This window comes from Aspergillus fumigatus, chromosome 8, assembly GCF_000002655.1.
Source record: "Aspergillus fumigatus Af293 chromosome 8, whole genome shotgun sequence".
In the NCBI taxonomy this organism is placed as follows: domain Eukaryota; kingdom Fungi; phylum Ascomycota; class Eurotiomycetes; order Eurotiales; family Aspergillaceae; genus Aspergillus; species Aspergillus fumigatus.
In genome coordinates, this window is record NC_007201.1 from 1,686,669 (window position 1) to 1,711,841 (window position 25,173).

The 25,173-nt window shown below is 52.2% G+C and overlaps 9 protein-coding genes across 9 annotated transcripts; 2 read left to right on the forward strand and 7 right to left on the reverse strand.

The window, feature by feature from the left end:
* Positions 1-831: 831 nt before the first annotated feature.
* pmeA (putative pectin methylesterase) lies at positions 832-3,385 on the reverse strand. Its single transcript, XM_742394.2, has 3 exons — positions 2,850-3,385; positions 2,685-2,797; positions 832-2,624 (listed from the first exon to the last, which is right to left on the reverse strand). Exons 1-3 carry the CDS (start codon positions 3,281-3,283, stop codon positions 2,197-2,199), a joined length of 975 nt encoding a protein of 324 aa, XP_747487.1. The 5' UTR covers positions 3,284-3,385; the 3' UTR covers positions 832-2,196.
* Positions 3,386-4,293: 908 nt separating this feature from the next.
* AFUA_8G06890 (putative extracellular exo-polygalacturonase) lies at positions 4,294-5,861 on the forward strand (the record flags this gene model as incomplete). The annotated part of the gene is made up of 2 exons (XM_742395.2): positions 4,294-4,715; positions 4,765-5,861. 2 exons carry the CDS (start codon positions 4,294-4,296, stop codon positions 5,570-5,572), a joined length of 1,230 nt encoding a protein of 409 aa, XP_747488.1. The 3' UTR covers positions 5,573-5,861.
* A 916-nt stretch (positions 5,862-6,777) lies between these two features.
* AFUA_8G06910 (uncharacterized protein) lies at positions 6,778-7,413 on the forward strand (the record flags this gene model as incomplete). Its single annotated transcript, XM_077805343.1, has 1 exon — positions 6,778-7,413. One exon carries the CDS (start codon positions 6,778-6,780, stop codon positions 7,411-7,413), a length of 636 nt encoding a protein of 211 aa, XP_077661469.1.
* A 1-nt stretch (position 7,414) lies between these two features.
* Positions 7,415-10,903, reverse strand: AFUA_8G06920 (Kha1p). The gene is made up of 4 exons (XM_742398.2): positions 10,632-10,903; positions 10,160-10,576; positions 9,447-10,109; positions 7,415-9,396 (listed from the first exon to the last, which is right to left on the reverse strand). Exons 1-4 carry the CDS (start codon positions 10,752-10,754, stop codon positions 7,903-7,905), a joined length of 2,697 nt encoding a protein of 898 aa, XP_747491.1. The 5' UTR covers positions 10,755-10,903; the 3' UTR covers positions 7,415-7,902.
* A 491-nt stretch (positions 10,904-11,394) lies between these two features.
* On the reverse strand, positions 11,395-13,996 carry AFUA_8G06930 (uncharacterized protein; the record flags this gene model as incomplete). The annotated part of the gene is made up of 6 exons (XM_077805344.1): positions 13,607-13,996; positions 13,446-13,557; positions 12,836-13,354; positions 12,710-12,792; positions 11,957-12,657; positions 11,395-11,717 (listed from the first exon to the last, which is right to left on the reverse strand). The coding sequence occupies exons 1-6, from the start codon at positions 13,909-13,911 to the stop codon at positions 11,395-11,397; spliced, it is 2,043 nt and encodes a 680-aa protein (XP_077661470.1). The 5' UTR covers positions 13,912-13,996.
* Positions 13,997-15,038: 1,042 nt separating this feature from the next.
* On the reverse strand, positions 15,039-17,083 carry AFUA_8G06960 (uncharacterized protein; the record flags this gene model as incomplete). Its single annotated transcript, XM_742401.1, has 2 exons — positions 15,039-15,864; positions 15,909-17,083. 2 exons carry the CDS (start codon positions 17,081-17,083, stop codon positions 15,039-15,041), a joined length of 2,001 nt encoding a protein of 666 aa, XP_747494.1.
* Positions 17,084-17,785: 702 nt separating this feature from the next.
* On the reverse strand, positions 17,786-19,537 carry AFUA_8G06970 (glycoside hydrolase family 1 protein; the record flags this gene model as incomplete). Its single annotated transcript, XM_742402.1, has 1 exon — positions 17,786-19,537. The coding sequence occupies one exon, from the start codon at positions 19,535-19,537 to the stop codon at positions 17,786-17,788; it is 1,752 nt and encodes a 583-aa protein (XP_747495.1).
* A 1,783-nt stretch (positions 19,538-21,320) lies between these two features.
* Positions 21,321-21,557, reverse strand: AFUA_8G06974 (uncharacterized protein; the record flags this gene model as incomplete). The annotated part of the gene is made up of 1 exon (XM_001481364.1): positions 21,321-21,557. The coding sequence occupies one exon, from the start codon at positions 21,555-21,557 to the stop codon at positions 21,321-21,323; it is 237 nt and encodes a 78-aa protein (XP_001481414.1).
* Positions 21,558-21,673: 116 nt separating this feature from the next.
* gh25 (lysozyme) lies at positions 21,674-23,257 on the reverse strand. Its single transcript, XM_001481365.2, has 2 exons — positions 22,628-23,257; positions 21,674-22,576 (listed from the first exon to the last, which is right to left on the reverse strand). Exons 1-2 carry the CDS (start codon positions 22,796-22,798, stop codon positions 22,040-22,042), a joined length of 708 nt encoding a protein of 235 aa, XP_001481415.1. The 5' UTR covers positions 22,799-23,257; the 3' UTR covers positions 21,674-22,039.
* Between the last annotated feature and the right edge of the window lie 1,916 nt (positions 23,258-25,173).

Consider the following 25,173-nt stretch of genomic DNA (forward strand, 5'->3'; position numbering starts at 1 on the left):
ATAGTCGACCAGTGTCTCTGACTGGGCTGTCCTGGCCCACAGAAACCGGGGGTATGCTGTCATCAGCGTCCCGGGATCTCTGCCCTATGAGACCGTTTGCGCTGGATTCAGAAGTCCACGGATGAAGCATAGCCGAGTAGCCGGCATCGTCGCGGGATGGGATGAGATCAGTGGCTGGAGGGACATCCGCTAGGTTATCACTTGACACCGGACTCTGCCAATAATTGCACTTGATCAAGTTGTGTGGGGAGGTTTTTGCGCCCCGGCGGGGTGAAGCCACCCGTCATTAGCCCTGGGGGCGTACTCTCAGTGGCTCCTGGCCACTACTGTGAAGGTACTTGGTGGATCCTATGGCGGCCACAACGCCTCCTCCCGTGCGCCAATCCGCCCCAAGCGTCACCAAGCTCCCTCATGCAGTCTTGACCCCCGAGTCAAGCATTGGCATTACCAGGTGTCGATGACATGTTGATATGTAGAACACTCTGGTATACTGATCTGAGTCAGAAATTATGCTGATTGACTGGCAGCGCTGATTGCCCATCACAAGCCATATGACTGTGCCAAGAAGTGATGATGCCATCGGTGAAGGTGATACATGTGCTGACTGCATACATGGAAGCATGGACAAGGATCATCAATAATGTCTAACCTCGTCCATTATATCCATCGCTGAATTGGTGGTCTGCATTGAGGCTGTCAACGAGTGAGGCTGCCACACATCTCAATCGCTTGATCAAGAGTTTTAATTAAATGTAGTGGTGTCTCTATTATCTTCTTGAATATGACAACCTGTTTGATTTGGACCATAGCTGGTGCCGCCCGGTCGCAGGTGGTGTAAGCGGGCGGGATATTTAATCACAAGTAGCCCTCTTAGCCTTTATACTCAATGAGCAGCAGGTAGGAAAGAACAGAAATAGACGGGTAATATCTGTCTGCAACGAAATAGAGGTTCCTCTGATCCACGAAAAAGATTGCTGTATTTTACTCTGTGTTCTTCCTAATACAAAGACGCCCAAGGAGGGACAGGAATCCGCGGCGGCTGTTGAGTCGTCATGCCCTGTATGGCAGTGATTATGGACATCGAGGTGTGAAGCACATGGAGCAAAACAGAGAATAGAGCATATACTGAGAACAGAATTCAAGTCATGGAAGGCTCTGAAAAGTAGTATTGACTGACAGTAGAGCCACGTGACACGCAAAGAGACGTATCCGCCCACATTGTCGCACAATCATCTGTTTCCATCTGAGCATGCTGTATCCTGCATACCAGTTACACTGCAGAGGGCTTCGTGCATCAGGCATGACAGCAGCTCTGCTACCAGGGATTGAAGGCACCTGCACACATGAGAGGACCCACGCCGCAGCAATCTACGTAGCCTCTGCACCAGGCTCTCGTTGATTGGATACGAGTCGATGTCGCCGAAGACATTGCCCAAGTACTCATTTGGAGCAATGATATGAGGTTCTTAACAAATTTGCTCACTCTCTGCCGCGGCGTCTCGCTCATCAACAAGAAGGCAGTGCACCTCGCAGCGAAAACGGATTTGCCTGACTTCTGGTCGATCTGATCATCAAACAGGGCAGGGATATTGGCAAGGGGAAAAGTTCGACTCGGTGCGCGCTTGTCGCACCCAGAGTTTTTTGCCCACTATTGCGGCAAGTGGGGATGGGATGATTCTGTCACTCTCGGGAAGGGGGTTTGAAATGCCAACAAGTGAGCCGCCATCAATTTGTGAGTTGTATATTGGCGCCCTTGAGGGCAACTGTCGGGCTGTACCGACCCTTCGTCAAGGGTTGCCGCCACATACACAAAGTGCCTGCGGAGAGGCGCCCCTTTGGATGGCATCCATAACCAGCATGATTTGGTCGTCAAAGACATCTTGGCAACAAACACGGTAGATCTGATGTTGTTCAAGACCCGCCACTTCTGAACGTCGTGTTAGGTTACAATGATCCTATAGTACGGAGTACGGCTTTCACTGGCTGCAAGTGCGAATCCGAACCTGGCTGGCCTTGGCAAAGGTGAGTCGAACTTGCGTATGACGGCTTTCATGAGCATATGGGGCCAAGTGAAAGCGAGACCACTAATAAATTGGCGCATCCGCTGTTGAAACAACGATGGGAAGAAATGGAACTATGAAGTGAATAGGTACTCCTCAACAACCATGTGCAAAGCGTCCCGCCCACCAACGACTCTTAATACGTGGTATCAACCCAGCTGTTCCAACCGCCGCCAAGAACCGTGGCGATGCTAACAGCACCAGAGATGGGAGACTCGTACTCTCTCTTCGAGGTATCCGCTCCAGCACCCTTGTTATTGTACTCATAGTAGAGCGGTGTGGCCCCCGTTGCCATGGGGCTCCAGCCCTTGGGGTTGATGATGTTCGACAACTGGGAATTTTGGAAGATGACACGGGCAAGCACACGCCAAGGCCGACCAAGGTACACCGCGCTGGTAAGATCGACGCCGGGCTTCCCGTAGATGTTGCAGTGGTCGATCGCGTACCAGGTGGTCTCGTCCGCCGTCGTGCGCGACATGGCGGTAATGTAGCCGGGGCCGACGGACACGAGGTCGCATTCGCCGAACCAGGCCGAGGCGTCACCGAAGATGTAGTCAACGGCTCCTGGAGGACATTAGCATATGCGGGTGAGGCGTGGATGGATGGAGGTGGAAAAGAACCGACCCTCGATGTAGCAGTTAGAGTAGTATTGACGACCGGCCTTGGCGTAGAGAGTGTCTTGGTAGCCGACAAAACTGCATCCGTAGAAGCCAAGTTTGTCGGCATTGGCGACGAGCCTAACATATCCCTGTCAGCTACCTCCGACGGAGGGGTCAGAGGACAACATACGTAACAGCCTGTGCGCCCTTGCCGTAACCGTTGATAACATTGATGTTATACATCTTGAACCCGTCCGACCGGACATTGACCGTGGCGCTCTTGTCAAGCGATCCCGCCTCAGGAGAGGAAATGCTATGGGTGATAGTGACCAGGTTCTGCTTGTATGAACTCGTGTCGGTCGTCTCGCCGTACATGGTGAGTTTGCCCTTGTAGTCGATGGTGATCTGCTCCTGGTACGTTCCAGCACCAATGAAGATGCAGGCGTCGGACGTGGAGCTGCCGAGAGCGCTCAACGCAGCGCCAATGGTCGCGTACGTACCCGATGAGCCGACTGTAAGGCATCCGGCTGGGGCTTTACTGCGATTCGACCGTTCTTCGATGGGGCTTGTAGAAGCCGTGAGGCCAAAGCCAAGAAGGCCGAGGACGAGAGAGGGAAGATACATTCTGGTGCCTGAAGTCAGGAGTCGACAGTGTGGCTGTTCCGGTCTTCTGGATGTCCTGACAAATGACTGTTCATCCTCCAAGAGACCGGGAAGGGGGGGGGGGGGGGGGGGGGGATAGTCGTCTTATAAATGAAATGTTGCAGTAACTGATATAAGGTGACCTGGAATATATTGAATTATATACCCGGCTTGCCCGATTTGGCAGTGGTATGGTTTCATTCGGCACTGCCACTCTTGGCAAACATTCAGTACTACTCAGCAATGTTCACTCATTTAACGAGCTAAAATCCGACCCCCTCAATCAAAGGCATCAATAGCAGCGAGATAGTCATTCGCTTCGAAGGATGAGACACTCATTGATTGTCCATTGGCCTTGGAAATTTTACCAGTCGTCGGCCAACTGATACAGTCTGATTTCACCAGAATATCATATGACGCATCCCTGGAGAATTTCTCCGTCGCCAGATCCTCGCTGTTTCGAATTTTCCATGAATGGATGTAGCCAATTGGCCCTATCTCAATCCTTCCAGAATCCGGAGGATCCGTAGGATTGGCCGAGTCCCCCCGAGGACAGTCCATACTCCAAGGAAGCCAAGTTTGGCATTTATCCGTAGACCACCCCACCCAAGGAGCACAACCGGTTCCTTGATCTGTTTAACCGGGTTCTCCACAATCCCCGTCTTTTTCTAACGGGCTGGCACTTCCCCTGTTCAGGCTGCGACAGTGGCGGGATAATTTGAGCTTTGCAGATTTAGGATGGAGCTGCGTTGAAACAGTCTGACCTTGCTTGTCTCCCCGAATGAAACCGGAGGATTCCATTTAGTTACATATTGCTCCGTAGATCCCGAGACGTCTGCAATTCAGCCAGTCCGTAATGTCTCTGTCTCCAGTTCTCGGTTTGATCAGTTCATCCGTCTCGTACAATGTACTCCGAGTAGTATATATATATATATATATATATGCATGCGCATTCTCGCCATCATGTCGAACATCCCTCATTGCAGAAGTGAATGCACAAGATGCTGTATCCTCGCAATCTCGCTCTTTTCTCTCTTTTAAGCCTCAGCAGTGCTGCTCCCTCGCAGGTTGAGCGCTCTCCCGATGCAGTGCTCAAGCCTCGCGCCGTCTGCACGCCCACGGCTGGTGGAAGTCCTTCGATCGACGATGTACCAGCCATCAGGAAGGCCATTGCCTCGTGCGGCAATGGAGGCACGATAGTGTTCCCCGCTGGGTCGACCTACTATCTGAACAGTGTGCTGGATCTTGCTGGGTGTTCGAACTGCGATATTCAAGTCGAAGGGGTTCTCAAGTTCAGTGGCTCTACCGAGTACTGGGGTGGCAAGACCGCTATGCTCAATATCGATATGATCAATGGCTTGAGGCTCCGATCGTTGACGGGGTCTGGTGTCATCGATGGCAATGGACAGAATGCGTAAGGTGCATCTATCTGTGAGGTTGATGCCGGAGCTGACTCGATACAGATACGATCGTTTTGCCTCCGATAAGAACTATAAACGTCCCACGCTGCTTTACATCACTGGCGGTAGCAACATCGAAGTCTCCGGCCTCCGCCAGAAAAACCCCCCCAACGTGTTCAACTCGGTCAAAGGCGACACGCAGCACGTTACCTTCAAGAACCTCCGCATGGACGCAACCTCCAACTCCCAAAATCCTCCGAAGAATACTGACGGATTCGACATCGGCGCCAGCACGCATGTCACCATCTCGTCCGTCAGTGTGACAAACGATGACGACTGTGTGGCTTTCAAACCCGGCTCCAACTACGTGACAGTCGAGGACGTCACCTGCACCGGGTCGCATGGTATCTCCGTCGGCTCGCTGGGCAAAAGCGGCCCCGATGTGGTGCAAAATATTCTCGCGCATCGCATCACCATGATCGAGTCGACCAAGGCCGCCGGGATCAAGACCTATCCTAGCGGGAACGGCCATGGCTTGTCGACAGTGAAGAACGTGACTTTCTCCGACTTCAACGTGCGCGGGTGCGACTACGCCTTCCAGATCGAGAGCTGCTACGGGGAAAGTGAATCCTACTGCGAGAGCAACCCGGGCAATGCCATTCTGCAGGGTATCGTCGTCAAGGGGTTCTCGGGAACCACGAGTGGCAAGTATGACCCGGTCGTTGCAAACCTGAATTGTGGCGCCCGTGGCACTTGCGACGTGAGTATGAGTGCTTTTAGTGTCAAGGCGCCATCTGGAAAGGCAACCGTTCTGTGTGATAACACGCCTTCAAGCCTGGGTGTGTCCTGCACCTCGGGTGCTTCGGGTTAATTTCGCAGGTGGTTGGTTCTATAACTCATCTTGACGGAGACTCTGGCTTGTTGAGCTTCTATGATTGACCTGCTTTGGCGTGAATAGCCGCAGGCTGACCCATCACTCCATTATATTTGTCGAATGTGTTATATATTGGCTTTTGTAGACCATCTGCTGCGATTAATCCTCCTTCCCTATATGACTGTTCAGGGATAAAGTTTACCCAGGCCAATAATTGTCTTTTCCAGCACCATGTTTTTCAATATAAGTTTTGTGCAGCTTTATGAGCGTTGTCCCGAACAAAGACTCGGTCAGTATAACGAGGTTACTGCTGCCGCGCCAAGGGCACTCGTTCATGCCAAGCCAGTATACTGGCCCAGCATAGGACCAAAATAGAGAATATGCACCCAGTCCGAGATTTCAAAAGCATTCTCAGCATGATAATATCTGCATTCATGGCGGTCTACAACCGCTCGGTCTTCAGTACATGCTCCCATCTCCGCAACATTACAAAAGAAGAAACAGAGTCATGGGAAAAGCAACGATTTACACCCACGACTCCTCAGACTGCTCTTCAGCATCACTCCATCGCTGCTCGCTTCTGTCATTCACCGAGGTCTATGATGAAAAAGCTTCAGTGACCCACAGCAGTTGTAGTACGGAGTACCATTCACTGGAAGATGCTGCACTATGGAGCACAGATCATGCGTTGACTAGCTGTATCACTCTGAAAGCAACTCATCGCATGAATTATGCAGCTGACGACGAAGCACACTGCCTTCCGTATTTAAGCCAGCTGCACCAGATGTACCACAGTCACTAAAACAATCCACACCTCCCCATACTCCCACCATAGACAAGACCGACAACTCCCATCCTAGCCAGGCGTCCCATGCCGAAAGTGCCCATTCGCACTCTCAAACCCAGCAGCGCCAGTGTGGTCGTGTTGCTGGTGGAAAGTACCTGCAGGGTCTCTACGACGACCACACCTTTACTCCCAGCGACGGCCCAATTCAAAAGGTCGATGTTGATATGCCCCTCACCCTGACTGAGACGATATACCACAACGGGAATCAATACCTCGTGTTGGACTTTGCGGAGGGAGACAAGGAGAACCCCTTCAACTGAAGTGCCTAGCTCCGCTCTTCCAGGCTCCCTTCTGCGAAGGCGAACTCACCGGCCGGTGCGTCGTCTCTGTCGGCGCCTACCTCCTCTTCGCCATCATGTTCAGTGGCCTCGCACTCGGCCAGAACATCGTTACCATCATCGTATGCCGCGCCCTGCTCGGCCTCTTCGGCTGCGTCGGCACTATCCTCGTCGGCGGCACCTTCGACGACATGTACACGCCCAACCAGCGCGCCGTCCCCATGGCCACCTTCTCCTACATCGCCATCCTCGGCACCGTAGGCGCCCCCATATACGCCAGCTTCATCGACGAAACCCTCGGTTGGCGCTGGATCTCGAGGAAATGCTCCACAATTCCTCCGTCCAAGGCAATCCACATACTCGCCACCAAACCCGCCCTCCTCGGCTTTGGTCTGTGGTTTAGTCTCGCCTGGTTCCTCACCTCCTCTTCCTCTCCGTCATCCCCATCACCTTCCAGGAAAAAAACGCCTGGAGCGAGGGCGTTGCCGGTCGGTAGTACCCTATATCGCCCTCTGCAGAGGCACAACCTTCGGCTTCGCGCTCAACTTCCCCCAGATCAGCAAATACCGCTTCATCGTCACAGACTCCGCCCGCGAACCAACACCCGAGGCACGCCTCTACGGCGCACTGCTCGGCTCTATCTGGCAGCCTATCGGACTGTTTTATCTACAGCTTCACGTAGTTCAAGGAGCTACATTGGATTTCGCCGGTGATTGCCTGGGTCCTCAGTACCGTGGGCATTTTCTTTATCTTGAGAGCTGCTACAGTTTTACGTCGGATTGCTACAGGGAGAATTCCAGCTCGGCCATTGCGGGCCAGGGCTTCATGCGGAATACGCTCGGCGCGCTATCCCCGCTCTTTGCATCGCAGTTTTTTTCAATAATATGGGCAGTCGGTATTCGGGGTTGTTGGCGGTTGTGGCGACGTTGTTGACGTTTAATCCGTTGGTGTTTGCTGGTATGGGCCAACGCTAAGGGCCAGGTCAAAGTTGGCGGCGGCGGCTGGCATGACCGCCCCGGAAGCATGAGGCGATTGATTTGTAACTTCTTACCAGATCATTGTGATTGACAACGTCGAAAGTAGATTGATTCCAAATGGATAACTCCGTATGTACTTCCAATCGACATGCTAAGTTGACGGCAACTTTGTATATCAACAAACCAAAGTAATATCCAAAGCTCTTATATCCCAAAGATCATTATTTACCGTCGCACACTGCTTGTCCCTGCCTGAAGAACAAGTACGTTCCCCACGATTTTATTTTCAGTCCGGACCAGGACCTGCCCAACCGCACCAAGGGCCTGCCGGGCGTCGGGTCCGACCTCGTCCGGGGATGAACCGGCTGCTAGCGTCAGAGCCTGGTCCAGCCCGTTATGCCGTCTTCCCACCACGACGATGTTTCCAGCTTTGGGTGTTGCTTGCGACATCTCCTCTTTCACGGCGTTGATGGTAAACTCAATTACATCCTCATCCGCCTTTGGCGTGAGACACGTGAAGATGACGCGAGACTTGAACTCATCCGGGAGTGAGTCTCGCATCAAGGCGAAGAAGGTGCCGTCGCTTTCAGGCGATGTTGCTGCGACTGTCGAAGGGCCGGTCGAGCTCTCCGCTTGGGAATCATTGGCGTTGGCGACAGGTTTCCCTGAAGGGCCGGGAAGAACATCAATGTGGAGCACCGTCGCCGTGACCTGGTCGTTTTGAGCGAGTTGAAGAAGAAATTTCAAAGCAAAGCGGTCATCATCGCCGCCAAAGAATGGTAGCACGATATGGTGCGATCGCGCGGCGGCCGTCGCACCACCCCAGGTAGAACTGCGAACGCTGAGTGCGCTGGCTGTTCGGGTGAGTTGTGGCCGCTGCTTGCCAGAGCTGCGGCTGTATATGTTCCTCTCGACGAGAACACCCACATTTCTCGTCGCATTGGACAGCACGTTCGAAACAAAGTCGGTGTAGGGCCCGTTCACGAATCGGCTGGCTTCGTCAATACCAAGACCGGTTTGGACCTCGCTCATGCCACCCGTTTCACTCCAGGGGATCAGCAGAAGATCTGCGGATTCTTCGCGAGCCATCCCCACGATAGTGTCCGCATAGGAATGCTCGGGAACGACGGATACGCCAGCCACGATCGCAATATCGCGCCATTGGCCGAAAGCCCGGAAGGTGTTGATGACTGGATCCCACAGGGTGTACTCGTCGATCTCGGAGACCCTCATGACACTAGAGTCTCGATCGGTGAGTTCCATCAGCCTGACACCATGGACTTGCAGTGCCGGCTCCGGCTGAACTTCCGTCTCGGCGAACTCTTCCACTGCTGGTTCTGGAGATGACAGAGCCTCCTTGACCTTGGTCGGATGCAGCTTTGGGGATTCCGGCGTGGCGGGTCGGTTGGGGCCTAACAGAGCGGCTAACGTACAGATGCTAGAGAGCCCGTCCAGGCGCAGATAGACGAGCATCTTGCGGACGGCGGCAGTCTCGAGCTGCTCCTTCGCAGCAGCAACACTGTCCCGACGTCCATCGGGATGAATCAGATGCCCATTCCAGTCGATCTCCCCACGGCGCCAGCGCTCCACCTTGACCTGATACCATTTCGGATACAAGAGGCTGGTCAACGGGGTGGTTGCAAAGGTTGTCACAAGCGCCATGACAACGAAAATCGTGAATGTGCGGGTGCTAAGGATGCGCGCTTGAAGACCAATGTTCTATCACGGTCAGTGGTCGATTGGGGGGACGATGGCAAAAAAGTACTTACCAAGACAATCAGCTCAACCAGGCCCTTGCAGCTCATCAAAACGCCAATGGAGAGACTTTCCCGCCAGAGCAGGCCACAGAGTCTCGAGGCTAGAGCACCGCCCGCCACCTTGGCGAGGAAGGCAATGGCAATAACGCCGACGACATATCCCCAGACCGTGCCGGAATCGAGCAGACCGAGATTGGTGGAGAGGCCCGAAAGAGTGAAATATAACGGAAGGAACAGGACCGCAACCAGGTCTTCAATCTTCTCGGTTAACTTGATCGCGAAACCACCTTCGTGGGGGCATAACAAGCCAATGATGAATCCTCCAAAGATAGCGTGAATTCCAATGATTTGCGTGAAAAATGCCGAGGCCAGTGCTATGAGGATGGTGATTGTCACAACCGATTGACTGGGTCCTTTTTGCAAGCTTCCGGTCTTGTTCAGGAAGCGCATGAACAACGGGCGGAATACGAGAGCCAGGAAGACGATGTAGCCGGCAGCGACTAGCAGCACCCAGAGGGCCGTGATGCCGCTTCCTGCGTTGACGAGAGCGACGCAAAGGGCGAGTAAGACCCAGCCAACAACGTCGTTGCCGACACCGGCAGACAGTACAATGACACCGACATTGGTTCCAAGGAGTTTTAATTCGGTCAAGATACGGCACAAGACCGGGAAAGCCTGCCTGAATGAGTAGTTGTCATCAATCGTTGGGATGTCATAACACCCACCGTGATCGCCATGGCAATGCCAATAAAGAGCAGATACGTTCCGAAATCGATATGAGCCATTCCAGGCTCTGTTCGGAACGTGTGATACAGACCATACGAGATCGCGGAGCCGAGTCCGAATGGCAGAATCATCCCCGCCGCTGAGACACTCGCCGCCACGCGCCAGTTACTGATGAGGAAACGCAGATCGGTCTCGAGGCCGACGAGGAACAGGAACAGCACGAGACCCAAGTTGGCGACAAGAGTCAGGTTGGGAATAGATGCAGCAGGGAAGATTGCCTCTGTGAACCCGGGAATCCGCCCCATTACCGATGGCCCCAAGACGATACCGGCAATGACCTCTGCAATCACGCGCGGCTGTCGGAGCTTGGAAAGCGGCCAGTGAATCAGGCGACAAAGAATAATGATGATCGAAGCCTGGTCCAATTAGTTTTAAGCTCTGCTTACCATAATGGAATACTGACATACTGACCTGAATGATGAAAGTTACAATGGGATTCTTGGGGTCATAGTGGGACGGATTTCCACCTTCGAGGATCCCCCCCTGCGGCGGGACGGTCGGGGAGCTGGCGACCGACGAGGTAGTAGTGGCCATGACCTTGGGAGTTGGCACTGGGAGTGCCTGGATTTCAGAAATTTACTCACAAACCGGCTGGAATTTGATGGAATAAGGATGGACGACAGAATAGAGAGGAATGATGAAAGGGAACGGGGGTTGAGATGAGAGAAACATACTCATGTCACTTGATGGGGATGCCTGGGGATGCCTGGGGATGCCTAGAAGATGCCTGGACTCTAGAAGCGCCGATCTCTTGGCAGCTGACCCACGTGGTTAACCTGAGGCAGCTGTGGGCCTTGGCGCGGGAACACATCATTTGAACCAATTCACCCTCTCGAGGCCAATTGTGTAGTCTGTGCATACGGAGTACAGGTCGCATCTCAGAATTTATGAGTTTATATTGATTTCTTCCCCCACTCAATGACTTTTGCTTCATCTTCTGGGTCGTTGTAGAATTCATGGTCATTTGGGGATCGGATCTGAGCCACACTCTCACTCATGTCTTGGAACCCACACGATCATATGTGACCTAATCCTCCCTGTGACGTTAGCCATCCATCTATCTATCCATCATCCATGCTTCTATTGGCTGATGTGGTTATACACAGCATACTCCATACTATGGTCTATGGATATCAAAACACGCATGATCAGATACACACAGCGCTTCTGGTGACTACTGGTAATAGGTATTGCCAGGATTATCGGACGTATCTCCACTAGATTCACGAGGCACAAATTGATCATACGTCGTCTGCAGCGTGGGATGAACAACTGTATTCTGGGACAGAGACACATTCAACGGTGTAAGTTGCAGCCCATCTTGCATCGCTCGTAGGATATTGCTCCGCGGTACGTCCGGGGAAGTCGAGAGGGAAGGCGTTATCTTCAGGCTGTCGACCGGCGTTGGGGAAATACAGCAGTAGAGGCTATGGCAGACCTCCCAGGCTCGTTGAGCCGCTAGGTTGTCGACAGCCATTGCAAGAAGCCACTCCATAGCTTTTTTGCACCATCAGCGTGATTTTGGCGACCTCGTCGATGTCGAACTTGACGCAAAAATCAAGTTCAATGAGGAGGATGGTCGCGGACTGCATCAGATAATGGATGATACTCCACCACGGCGACAACTGGACCAGCCAGAGCACATCCGGCGTGTCCGGTAATAGGTCCAGGATATCGCAGGCGGAGTCAACACAGATCTTTGCATTCGTGGTTGGATCCAGCGGGGAACTCTGGACCTGGCCGGGGCGCGGCCGATCGGCGCGGCAAAAGCGAAGGGCGAGAAAGAGTGATCTTGCTGCTGTAGAAGCGAAAGGCAAGGCTCCATCGCTGCCGTTCAAATAACTTCGACCCCTGCATCGGCCGAAACTGGAATACTTCGGGAAGGCTGCTGATCCACGCGTCTGTGTCTCTTACCAGGTCCACTATTGCTGCGCCGACATTCGGCCAAGGTTCTCTCGACCCGCGAGGTGCATACAGCTCGTCGATTGCGCGCCGCATGATCATCGTGATGTCAATAAAATACAGAAAGTAGAGGGAATTACTCGGCGCGGCCGCGTTGATGGTGGAAGCCAGGTAGTGTCCGACCGACGGGGCAGGTTTTGTTGAGACTTGGGACGCGGGGGGTTTGTGCCTTCTCGAGGAGAAGGCTTGCATGTAGCCATATCGGACACTGTAGTCCGAGAGAAGTTGGGACGCGATCGGTCCATGAAACTGGTCCTCTTCGTAAGGAATAGGGAGAGGTGTGGTGCAGAATGTGTCTGCCGCACTCGTGGGACGGCCAGTCATGATGGAGAGTGTATTCTCCAGCGTGTATATGGACCACCAAACCCGATATTGGAGCTCTCGAGAGAAATTCGGCGTGTCCTTGCTCTCGCTGCGGAGATTGATCCCCAGAGCGATGGCGGACCTCATGGAGACCCCACAGGCTCTCCATGCCCTGCCGATTGGGTTAGAGGCACCATTCCGGGGTGATGAGACTGAAGATTTACCTATTAACGTGACCCATTGACATGAGCCAAAATGCGCTCAGGCCCTCGGCTTGCACCTGCTGCAGGTTGGGATGGTCAAAGATCTGGCCGGTCGTAAAGTTGAGCATCTGAGCCCGGGAAAAATACTCCACGGGCCCATCGGTAACCGTCCATCAACGGCTCCGAAAGCAAAAGTCGGAGTTTGGCCCCCAGAGCAAAGATTAGGTTCAGAATCGCAAGCCATCGGGCTGGCGGTCGCATAAGCGGCCGGGAATAATATAATGCATACTGCTGGATAAATGGAATCCTACCGACGATGGGAAAAGAGGGATGAACCGCGTCAAAATAGAGATGGATAAGCCTATCGCCAGTGGTACGAGAAGGACGATCATAGGGGGCAATACTCTGATCGACTAAGAGATTCTGATCATCCAGAAAATAGCTGACCGAGGTCAAAGCCTTGGAACCGTTGCCGGGTGAAGCTGCCTTCGCCTCCGTGAAAGGAGTGGCCCTGTCTATTTCCTTCCTTAGATCACGTATCCAGGAGGTTTCGGAATGCGACCCTAGATAGCCGAATGCGTGGGAGTTGCTGATTCCGATGGTAGTCCTCCTCCACATAGTCCACGGCCACCGAAGGCTGAGTCGGGGTCGGATGTGTCGCGCTGACTGGATCCGGGGATGGAGGCCCGGTGATCGAGCTCCGCTATTGAAAATTGTCAAATCAAGAAGGCGAATGGAAATGGACGGTCATGATTACTCGATGCAATGTCCTCGCAATCAGCTCTGCATCTTGGGTATCGACTCTGAACCGGAGGTGCTGCAGTAGCTCTTCGTAGAGAGCAACCTGCTGCTCAAGTTCTTCAATTTGCCTATGTAAGATCAGTCAAATGTTCGAGCTTGTCCGGATCTCCTACTCACCTTTGCCTACTTTCGTGCTTACTTTCGAGCGTCGTGCAAGTGATGCCGAAACTGATGCAGCGAAGGCATGGTCGATGTTCACTGCACTTGGCCTTTTGTTCTCTGCACGCCGCACATGCCGTCCTGATGCGCCGGTTGCTGGTGGTCCTCGGACGAGCGAGTCGTGGGATCGCAACTTTCACCGAGGGCACTTTCTCGGATTGTAGGTCTTCTGTTGATCCATTGCTGCACAATGAGTTTAGCACAGTCTCCGGTTGTTCAGAAAATTGCGACTGCTCGAGCCTTTGTACATTTTCAGACTCCATAACATAATCAGCAACAAATTGTTCAAGACTGATGCTGTTGAGCTGGAGGTCAGACTGTCAAAGATGACTGTTTAGTTGTTTTGTTGCTGGCGCCATATTAGGTCAGCACTGGGGACATCCATCCTCGCACTAATTCTGGACCCGTCAAAGCCGCAATTGGCCGGAATGAAACTGCGGTCACACTAAGACATCTCCAGGAGGGAGTGGGTCTGCATATCTTTGATTGATTTGTGCTGCTTTGCTCTGGCACAACACACCGTGTCATCATGATGTACGCGGCGGTTCTTTATGCATAGCCAAAGTGACGGCTCTTGATGCACCGACTGTCGATCTTGAACCGCCATCATTCGGAGAACTCATGAATAGAGGTGATGAACCTGTGCTGTCCCTGTACCTGTCTGATCTGTCAGCCCAAGACTCACCCTGCGGCCAATAAGGTCAGGTCAGTGTTTGTGAGATCCGCGTTCTCACGGCTCCGAGTCGGGTCCGGCCTTATCCCTGTGTCGAAGGACTATGACGCAAGGGATAGGCAGTGTTCATCTGCATACGAGTAAGTCACTGGGAGAAGTATGCTTAGTTAGATCCATACCGCTAGGTGAAATGTTTATGACCATACCGTTCATAGGGCATGAAAAGATTAGTGAGACTGACATAAAAAGGGCCAAAGTTTTGCCGCTATTTTGAATGAATTATTTTGGTTCCATGGCAATGGATTACTCTGTAGATCTATCCAGCGCCACGGGGAGTCGGCCAAGAATAGTCGCACTGTATCACCGGTGGATGCCAAGTCAGGAATAGAATGAGGCATTCGGGAGCTTCTAACATGGAACCTTAATTTAGAATAACTGGAATAGTTCTCCACGTTCATGAATCTTATCAGGGGACAAGCTCTACAGTAGATCAGCCAAGACTGTCGGGTGTGCAATATAGGGAGCACGCATTCAGTCATGCACTCCAGTATTATACACCCTGAGTCTTCCATTATTAGTCACCTCACTGCCTTTAAACCGAGTAGAAGTCAATTTTATATAGGGAACAAAAAAGAGCGCTATAGTCGCCAAACAACATCATCCACATAATATCCCACCTGATGCGCACAAAAACGAGAACCCTAGACCAGCAATCAGCTATTGCGGCGGACAAAACTCGGTCTCAAACTCCTGCCTCTCTAGTTCGTCTTCCTCCTCTCGACTCATAGACGGCGCAGGATTAGCCCGCCCCTGCTCCATGCGTTGTCGCACCCGCTCCATATCCACCGTCTGATTTGCAGGCGTAGCCAGCATCTCTCCGACCAGCGCCGCTTCTCGGTAATGATTGTTCCTTTGCAGATGCCGATGAAACGCGCGCAGCAGGTACGACCGCAACGGATTGTCTTCTTGACCCTGCGCTGTTCCCGGAGGAGCATGACTTGGCGAGCTGGACGGGCCTGCATCCCCGGTTCCTGAACGGGCAGCGCGTGTTGGATTGGTCTGCACGGGAGCAACGGGAAACGGCGTCCCGTCGATCTTCTTGTGTGCGTGATCGGCTACGGCCTGTAGACACACGTTGCGTAAGCCGTTCTGGAGCCGCCAGTCTTTGATCTCGTCTGGCACGACAGGCCCGACGTAGACTGTGTTCGGATGGTCAAGTGCAAGAGGCCATAGATCTTCTAGTAAGGCGGATTGTGACGCATACATGGCGAACAGATCCCCCCAGACTAGGCTGCCCAGGATTCGCATCTGTCCGTGGTACCCCGGAGATTCATCCGGACGATCGGGGCCTTCGACTGGATCCCACTCGGCGTCGACGGCTAGCACGAAACCCGCAAAGTCTCCGTTGCGCGCCGTCAGCAGGGCAGAGGAGTAGCTTGAACTCGTATACGAAGCAACACTGGGCTCGTCGACTACGAGGAAGACTCGATCATTTATCTGGTCGGGAGCATCGAGTGGCGAGGGACCGAGACCATGGAAGTGTCTGTCCGTCAGAATCTACAATAATCAATCTCGGACAGAACTTACTGTCTTGCAGCCTCGACGTCCCCTTCTGGAATTCCTAGATCCTTCCCATCCTTCCAGTGCAGCTTGAGATGCGGCTTGATCGCACTCGAGCCGGTCTGTCCGCGACCCCAGTCTGTAATGTGTTGCTCAATTTTCTGTCTGCACGCATTCCATTCAGCATCGCTTTGCTTATAGGTCAACCGGTAAATGGCCAGTCCGAAGTTCTGACATCGATCGTTCGGGCTCTGAATCCGATACAACAGCCTCGTGATCCATGGCTCCCGGGGTACCGGTTCCACCGGATTGCCGCGCACTTCTCGCCGCAGCTGATGCTGACCATTGACCTGGTCCAGGCACGCCTGGTGCAGTGCCCCCGGATCGGCAAGGTGGTGCGTCTCACCCCTGGCGCGCGCCTGCATCATGCTCTCGTGTCTTGCTGTGCGTGTGAGCCGTTTGAGCCTCCATGCGCATGCTTCTCCACGCTCCGACCAGACTGTCGAACGAAGAGCACGAGGGATATTCGACGGGAGGGCTGGTGCAGTGTAGCCCTTGTATCCGTCCATCGGAATCAGAATGCCATAGTCGGCGACGCAGTTGATCTCGGCCAGCTCGTGCAGCGCGTCGGTTGTCCGCCACTGAACACGGTCCAACGTGTCCAGATCCACCGGACGATGTAAACGCAGCGTAGTGAGCAACGGGCCGCGAAGGTCGCGGACCTTGACCGTCACCCAGCGGTGTGCTCGCTCCGTCATGACCTCAAAATGGGCTGTCATGTATGCCGTCCACAAGCCGGTCACGCTGACCGGTGGCTGCTGCTTCTCCGCGCGTCGTCGATTCAGCATGACTTCGAGCTCCCTCCAATGCTCCCAGATCAGGTTGAACGTGTCGCGCATATACTGCATCACTGTGGGTTGATTCAAGTACTCGAATGCTGCACAAACGGCCGAGAGATGCTGACACGCCACGTCAAAATTATCCATCTTGTTGAGGCCCTTTTCTTTCCACCGCTGCTCACAGAGCGGGACGATCCCCTCCCACAACCGGTTCTTCAGGGAATGGAGATTCTTCCCGACACAGCACAACCGGTCCGCATCCTGCATGGACCCGATTCGATTCATGACCCGGTCAATGATGACTGTCGGATCGGCGTCCGGATCCGGACTCGTCTGCGTCAACGGGATCTCATCCGGTGTCATACGCACAAGATCGCATTCCTTGCCATTGGGAAGGGGAGCGCCCACCGCAAACTCCAAGAAATGTACGATGGCCTGCGGCTCAATGAGGCGATCGACTGGAGGTGGATCTTAGCATGAGGCTCATTCCGGCAATCCGGGGGCATCATGATCACAGGGACCTACCGATCTCCAGCTCTTGATTATCGATGTGTACTTTGGTGGCCACACTGTTCATTGACACATTGTTGATGTTCATGTGGGAATATGGCCGGGGTCCGCTCACCATTTTGTCCCTTTGTTGCGAACTGCGATTCGACCTACGGGGGATGCCACAGAAAGGGGCAATGGAGTTTTTTTGAGGGGCCAGAGGGTCCAGGCACCAGGCGTCTCGTGCGGTTGATTTCCAAGCGACTTAGTTCCAGTAGGGTTCTGGGTGTGATGGCCGTGGACGAATCCCTGATCGGGAAAGTCGGGCTAGCTTGTTGATGGAGAGAATTAGTCTTAGTCTACCCAGTCTCCACCGTTGCCTGGCGCAAGATCTGCCTGCTTGCCTAGCCAGCCAGTGGTAATAAACAGAATGGAGAGAATCAAGGTCTATTTGTCTGCGGATATAGGTCATACATCGACTGAGACTAAATAGTCTGACTATCTGCAAATGCCAATCAGGCCCCTGCCGTCGACGGCAAAGGGGACATGCTTGCTCACAGGCACCCAGAGATGAGACTACTTGGACATCCTCGATGACACAAAATCCACCAAATCAAAGAGGCTCTTCCTGTAATACCGCTCCTGCGTCGTCCGATTGACCACCTGCAACCCAAACTGCTGTTCATAGTCCCCAAACTCCCAATTATCCGCCCAGGACCACGCCAACGCCCCCATGACGCGCACCCCGTCTTCGTGGATCGCCTTCAGGATCTCCGACATGAACGAAAGATAGTAGATACTCCGCGGAGTATCAAACAGCTGATCCGACAGGTCTGTCTTCTCAGCCTCTCCGAAAACCGGGAACCCAAACTCCGATACAAAGACCGGGCTGCGGAATGTATTCCACAGATAGTTCAGATACTCCCGGAGGTAGGTGGGTGTAATGTAGACGTAGCTCTGCGAGCGGTAGCCGAGATTCCAGCCATATCTATTCTTCGTTTCCTGGACCACGCAGTACGGGAAGAGTTCGCTCGAGGTGTTGGCTGCGCACGCGTCTATCCCCTCTGCGGCCGGAGAGACCACTGTCGCCGTGAAAGGGTCGATGCCGAAGAAATCAGACGTGTTCGCGATATACGCCAGGTCCTTCTTGCTGAGCGGTTCGGCGCCGGGGAGGGTGTTCAGGATGGAATCCGGGTACTGCTGCCCGAGGAAGATTGGGTTCGCGAACAGCCCCAGCTGCATCTCCTGGAAGCGGTTTGCAGCGTGGACGTCGCTGGCATTGCGGGGGTTGCGAGGCACGCCAAAATTGTCGTTGAACTTGATGCCCATTCTGCCGGTCGCGTTTAGGACGTCGTGGTAGAAGTGGTACACCTGTGCGTGCGCGCGAACGACGTTGTCGGCGCCCTTGAAATTGAACGAGTAGAGAAGGGGTTCGTTGAAGGTGACCCAGATCGGCACTCGGTCGGCAAAGTGTGTGAGGACGATTTTGGCGTAGTTGACAAAGGCATCCACGAATGTCTCGTTGTGGTAGCCTCCGTTGTTGTAGCCAATATCCGGCTTGGCCGTGAAATTGCCGCCGGCCACGAACATCCAGGGGCTGTCGAAATGGAGAAGTGTTACGATGGGCAGCATGCCAGCGTCAAGGACCGTCTGAATCAGATCATCATAGTGCTTGATGCCCTGCTCGTTTACTGGGGTCCCGGGTAGTACAAAGGGAAGGATGCGCGTCCACGGAATGGAGAAGCTGTAGTACTTGACTCCAATGGCTGCCAGACGTTGGATGTCCTGCTTGTACAAGTAGTAGTTCTCATTCGTGACGTAGTCCTTTGGCTGAGTCGCGTTGGCTAGTTTCTCCAGGATCGTCGGACTGCGGCCCTCCAAGCCGACTGCTCCCTCGACCTGTGCCGCACTACCTGCCACTCCGAAGACGAAGTCGGCGGGGAAGCTATAGCAGTCCGTTGGGCCAAAGTAGTCAGCGGGCGGCAGTACCAGTGAACTGCTCGGCACCGCCGTCGGACTGACAGTCGTCGAGTACAAACCGGTCGTCGTGTAGTTCTCGATGCCGGCCTGCTGCCACAGCATCGACCAGGCGGCTTGCCCATAGGGGTCAGTGGTATCAGTGGCCGTGATGACGGTCTGATAAGGAAGCCAATTGCCCCATGTTGTCGTCGCGGGAACGGGGCTGAGATGTTTCACGGCATGCGCATAAGGAGGCCCATACGTATGGGTGGACGTGGGCCTCGGTACAGAAGTGGCAAAGCTGTAGTCATTAGCATAGGTCTCCTCTGATCCACTCTTGCCTACTGCCAACTCACCGCACTGTCTCATTCAGAGTATAGGAGAACGGGTGAAAGTAGTACTCCGGGGAGACAGTTGGCTCTGTGCATTGTGGGCGATCAAGATATCCAGTCGTCGTGATATACAGCTGCTGCGCCTCAGCAACGCCGAGCAGTATAACAGTCCATGTAAATACAGTCTTCATTCTGTTCAAGTAGTAGGAAGTGAAGTCACGCATAGCTAACAGCTAGAGGCACCCCTTTTATACCATTTTCAGGAGCGGCAGGTATAGTCCAGTCGCGATTCAGTCCGAACCCGCTTTGACACAGACAACCTGGCAATGATCGACGGATAGAACTGGATTGTATCGTCTGTATGGACAGAGGTGGTTTGTCACCCCGCAATACCGCAATCTCCGGATTTCTCCAAACCCCCCCCCCACGCCCGAAGTTTTCCCGACATAGCTGATGACTTCATGTGGGGGTAATGGAAGCAACAGCCGGAAAATATATTCCACGGGAGTCAGAGATTAATCATCGACTAGTCCGTCTTGGTGTTTTTTTTCCTATTTCAAAAGGCACAAGGTATGGGCCGTCCAAACGCGCTGTTAGTCATAGTATTTTGAGCAAGGGAAAGCGCCGATGCCATTCCCGGCTCGAGGTTTCGCCCGATTGTACCACTTCACTAGAGCCAGGTTAGTCAGTCCGAGTCTAAGGATTTCCATGTTTTCACCCTTACCTCGTAGCAATTTGCGGTCGTCCCACTGGGCGTTGGTGACGGTACGGTGTCATAGCTTGACATGGTCACTGTCATAGTCTGGTTCCAGCCTGCTGTTGGAAGTAATAGAGCCCAGGGGTAAGGCGAGCATCCCGTGTTTATCTGCGGGTTGATGGCTTCAAATAGTGAAACGGTGATGGTGAAGTTGAGCACAATGAGCCGTCAGTAATCCCTCCAGCTGGCTTGATATCACTTGCACATTCTGGAGTTGTGCCAAAGTCTTCGGGCCCTGGCGGCGACAGTGTCTGTAGCATAAACACCAGTCTTGGTGGACCCTAGCCACGCACCCTCAGGCACGAGGCGCGGCCAAGTTGAACTAAGTGGTCTGGGTGTCCTAAGAAACTCACGAGTAAGTGGGTCTCAGTATTGAAGTTGACCGTTCTGCGATGACTTTGGAAAATTTCGACTCTGCGAGGCACTTGAATGCATTCCTCGATGAGCAAGTGATAATAAGAGTAGTTCCAGACTACCCACTCTTCTTAATACAGCAGCTAACATACCATTGTTGTGATGAATAATTTCAGAGTTAGGTGGACTGATGGAAAGCCTTGAAGTAATTAAGCCTTTTTGGTCCTCTATAAAGTGAGGCCTAGTAGAACTAACTAGGAGGAAAGCTTTTAAGTAGCAAACCAACTGGTTTCCACAAATCTTTAGCACTCAATAAACTATGGATTAATATACCTGATACCACCTGGAATAGGTAAGCAGCAGAACAATTCTCACCAATCAAAGTTGATCCGCTCAAGATGTTTTAAGATTTGGCAAAAAGGGGAATTAGTGCGAATACTTGCTAAAGTTTCTGACCTTAGGATAGTGACTATATCATACTTAGCAGGTGCAGAAGAGTGATGTGTAGCATGTAATTAAGTGCTAAGCAGTGGCTTTAGAGTAGGAGTAGTAGTAATCGCCATTTTGGTGTCAACTTCACAGGTCTACGTATTCTACTAGTAATCGAGACCGTAACATAATATGCAAAAACTTTCCAGGAGCCCTCAGATAACACCGTCACATTCAAGCAAATAGCTGATTGTATTCTCAATTTTGCATCATCCAGGTTTCAGACTCGCCCTGTGGTCGATCGATTCTCCGAGCCATGGGATCGAGTGCGTACGCCCTTGTGCCTCGTAGACGTCCCAAAATGTGACGGAGCGTCTTCACCCCTGTCTGAGGGCTCTTCTTCTTGCTGCTTCGATCGGATGGCGTTCTCATAGTCGTCAATCGGCGCGTCATCGCGGGTCACGCCGTGCACCTTCTTAGGTTGGATCGGATGGTCGGCGAGTGGTTTAGAAGGCATTCTGTCAACAAGAGTCTGAAATAAGTACAGTCTACCGCCTGATATGCCAGTGCTGTAGAGAGTGGTCTCAAAGTCTAGCTAGGCGGTTTACTTCAATGTTGCTCTTATATGCTGAGCCGCGGAATGATCCTACCATGACGTGCTATTCTCAGTAACCAGGGACACAGCCTGCTGTGTCAAATCATAAACTTATATCTCTCGTGGCAACCAAGGGGGTCTGTGGAATGCCAATAAACACCACAATGTATCAGTCACGGTGACAAGGTACTGCAGATGGCACATTCCTGTCACACTTATGTCAACGAAAGGGTTATATCCAATCTTGTCACGAGGAACTAGATTGATGGGCCATGTGCTAATACCATACAATCTGAGTGTGCAATGCAACAATAGGTGCACGATGAAATATCTATAAAGCCAAGCAGACCAGGACGATAGATAATACAGGATATAGCACAACAATGGAGAATTCTAGCCTTGGCTTAACCACTGGCTAACTTCCTCAACTGGGTCATCGGGCCATTGAATTTGTCCGAGTCTCCTCCATGCTTATACTTGTCCGAATTCTGCCAGATTGTCCATGTCTTCCAGTCACCTGGAATCGTCTTGGGAGGAGAGCTGCTATACGCCGCCAGCACCAGGGGACACTTGTCGCCGAAGCCCTTAGCATTGCCCGTGCAGCGATTCCACCAGTCTGCAGTGGTGTAGATCATGGGCCACCGACTCGTCGCATGATGGTACTCGTTGACAAAATCGTGGATCCAAGCGACCATCTGGGAATGGCTCAGGCCATAACATGTCGCTCCGTAGGGGTTGTACTCGATATCCAGCATCCCGGGCAGTGTGCGGTTATCGTCGCTCCATCCGCCGCCGTTCTTCAGGAAGAATTTGGCTTGCGTGCTGCCCGTGGACTTGTCAGGGCGGGCAAAATGGTATCCGCCACGGAGAAGGCCGGCCTTGGTGGCGCCAGTGTAGTGCGAGTTGAAGACGGTGTCTTTGTAGGTCGTGCCTTCAGTAGCCTGTAAAGCATGTTAGCTGAGTGAACTATGGATTGCCGTGTATCGACCCACCTTGATCATCACGAACTGCGCGCCATCCTTCTTGGCAGCTTCAAAGTTGACGCTCTTCTGGTGGTTGGAGATGTCGAAGCCCTGGACAGTGGTTGCGCGGGCTTCGGGTTGACTGGGGAGGGCCGAAGCCAGGCCGGCAATAGTGGCAATGGCAACGATAGAGAACTTCATCTTGCAGGGGGAGACGATGGTACTTTTAGTGCGTTGATGTGGTCTCTCTCGACATAAGCAGAATGATGCTGGTATATATACTCGGTCCACACGGGCTCTTTGCCAACACGATGGGGAATTTTGATTGCGATGTGCGCACCTCAAAATAGACCCAAACTGATACGAGCTGCCGAGTCGACCGTCGTCGGATTTTGGACCACAGAATATTCAATCATATGAATAGATTTGGAAAACTTGTGTGAGGACTCGAGTAAAGCTGTCACATCCCGTCTGTGGGCTGAGTATACGAGAGGATCGTCATCTCTAACACGCTAAAACACACTATCTAGCTAGATAGGTATCATTTTGCGAGGCCGGAGATCGCTCTAATAGGCTTAAGGGCAACGCCCTGATCATTCAAGGTCCCTGACTAGCCCGTGTTCTTTCCGAGCATGGCCAATTCTGGGGCTAAATGCGATGATCATTTCCGTCGTGGACATTGCATGGGGTCAAATACGGGGTTCATTAATTCACGCCACTCCCGTCGGTTGTGTTCATGTGGAGACGTGCTAAAAATAGTTTTGTATACAGGAAGATTTAATGTTTGACCTTCATACTACCCTCTGTCCTCGGTTGAGGTTGAATAAAGATGTTGTCATCAACTGTTTTAGGAGCGCACCCTTCACCTACATGTAAAGACCACCAGCATGGTTTAGAGAATGCACTCCACTTTATGCAGAGTATTATTAGGGTATGAGATTTGGATAGAGGCTTCTGAAAGCAGAAATGTAGATAATCAGCATGCCTCTAGTGTCCTAATGGTAAAAATCATCTATTTCCCTCTAGTATACACATTTCAATACTGACTAGGATGGCTGAAAAGCAGCAGCATGTCAGGTCAACTGTATTAAATGCCTACATCACCCACGTCTATAGGCTATAATTAGATGAAGTCTGCTTGATAAGTAGTCTGCAACATGTTTAATACTAATGTGATGATATCGACCCTAAAAAGGCTACTGTGATACTGATAGATAGAGTAGTTATAGAAACAGATGTAGTCATTTGTTAGTGGTATTCAGTGATCATCACAGGTGGAGGTGTCTGCTCTCATAAATACCTTCCACCATGCTCATTACACTGCGTTAGCTTAATGGCTATGAATTATCAAGGCTACATGCCCAACATGCAGTCTCAATATTTCAAGTCAGCTGTCCTAAATTCGATGCAGGTGAAATCTTAATATAGTATCTAGTGCCTTAGTATTGATTAAGCAGAACCATTCGCTGTCTCCTCCTGCCAGACTGGTGTCAATAAAAGGACATCGATGTTTTTTAGTGGAAGAATGGTGGATCTGGCTGTGAGGTTGTTAGGAGGTTTATCAGCTTTGAGAGTTGCTGACACCTTCTGCATATACCTGTTCACGCACATTGTTGGGAATATTATTATAGTGTCTAAGATCCCGCCTTACTCCACGCATTTGACAAATGTTTTCAAATGGCGTGTCCTGAGTTTGTAACGCTTTTTTCAATTGGATCCTGCCAACGGCAAGAGTGACTTCTTGCGAGCACCGGCGGATAAACGACCATCCTGACATTCAAGGGCTATCTTAACCGAAAAAGCAACGGCAATATGGCTACTGTGCTATCAGCCCGAGCATCCATTTAATCTGCTTTCCTGTCAAGCTTGACAACTGGGTAGGTATGATGAGGAGCTATGCTCCCAAGTTCTGGTTATGTCATGAGCTCAGATTGGTCACGGCAATCATCCATTTCTGGCAGATTTGCGATGGTTGTTTTTGATTTTGCATTTGCAGGGGAGTACCAGCACCAGTCTGCGTTTTCGGCTTTGAAAGTCATTGGTTGGCACATAGGACGGTCCTCAGGCCAACGAGGCGCTTACCTGCGATGTTTTGACATCATATTCTTTTACAAGGTTTCACTTTGGCTGACCCCCATACTGGTGAGATGCAGGAGGCGATCTTCAATGTTGCAGATGGCCAAGAGACCACACCGGTGGCGTAGCGCTTCAGCGTGGGGCATCAGGTTTTCACTAAACGACTTGAATCATAAGGGGGATCAGAAGGCACGACAGTAGTGAAAAGAATGGAGAGTACTGTATGATGATGGCAAGGCTCTGACCGTGACTGACTTCGCCTGGCAGAGTAGTCTGGTTTATGGCAGGGATGACGCGACGCCTTGCGACTGTAAGGAGTAGCCATGAGGTTCTTGAGAGCAGCTGGGTAGTGTCTGAGGAACCAACTCTCCCGAAGTAGATGTCATTGATAGGGATATGCTATTCGGGGCGTTATCATTTATTATGAATTCCTATTGGTATGATTTACCACTACAAAAGGAATGTAGCTGATGGAAGCAAAGCAAGGTTATCTCAGCTGT

What these genes read in the sequence shown, in the direction of transcription:
- pmeA (XM_742394.2), bottom strand. Translation starts at nt 3,283, where the DNA reads ATGTATCTTCCCTCTCTCGTCCTCGGCCTTCTTGGCTTTGGCCTCACG. An exon ending in AAGGGCGCACAGGCTGTTAC is followed by an intron (nt 2,798 to 2,849) that starts GTATGTTGTCCT and finishes GGGATATGTTAG; the next exon opens with GCTCGTCGCCAATGCCGACA. An exon ending in CTCTAACTGCTACATCGAGG is followed by an intron (nt 2,625 to 2,684) that starts GTCGGTTCTTTT and finishes AATGTCCTCCAG; the next exon opens with GAGCCGTTGACTACATCTTC.
- AFUA_8G06920 (XM_742398.2), bottom strand. Translation starts at nt 10,754, where the DNA reads ATGGCCACTACTACCTCGTCGGTCGCCAGCTCCCCGACCGTCCCGCCG. An exon ending in TTGTAACTTTCATCATTCAG is followed by an intron (nt 10,577 to 10,631) that starts GTCAGTATGTCA and finishes TAATTGGACCAG; the next exon opens with GCTTCGATCATCATTATTCT. An exon ending in GCATTGCCATGGCGATCACG is followed by an intron (nt 10,110 to 10,159) that starts GTGGGTGTTATG and finishes TCATTCAGGCAG; the next exon opens with GCTTTCCCGGTCTTGTGCCG.
- gh25 (XM_001481365.2), bottom strand. Translation starts at nt 22,798, where the DNA reads ATGAAGTTCTCTATCGTTGCCATTGCCACTATTGCCGGCCTGGCTTCG. An exon ending in CGCAGTTCGTGATGATCAAG is followed by an intron (nt 22,577 to 22,627) that starts GTGGGTCGATAC and finishes CATGCTTTACAG; the next exon opens with GCTACTGAAGGCACGACCTA.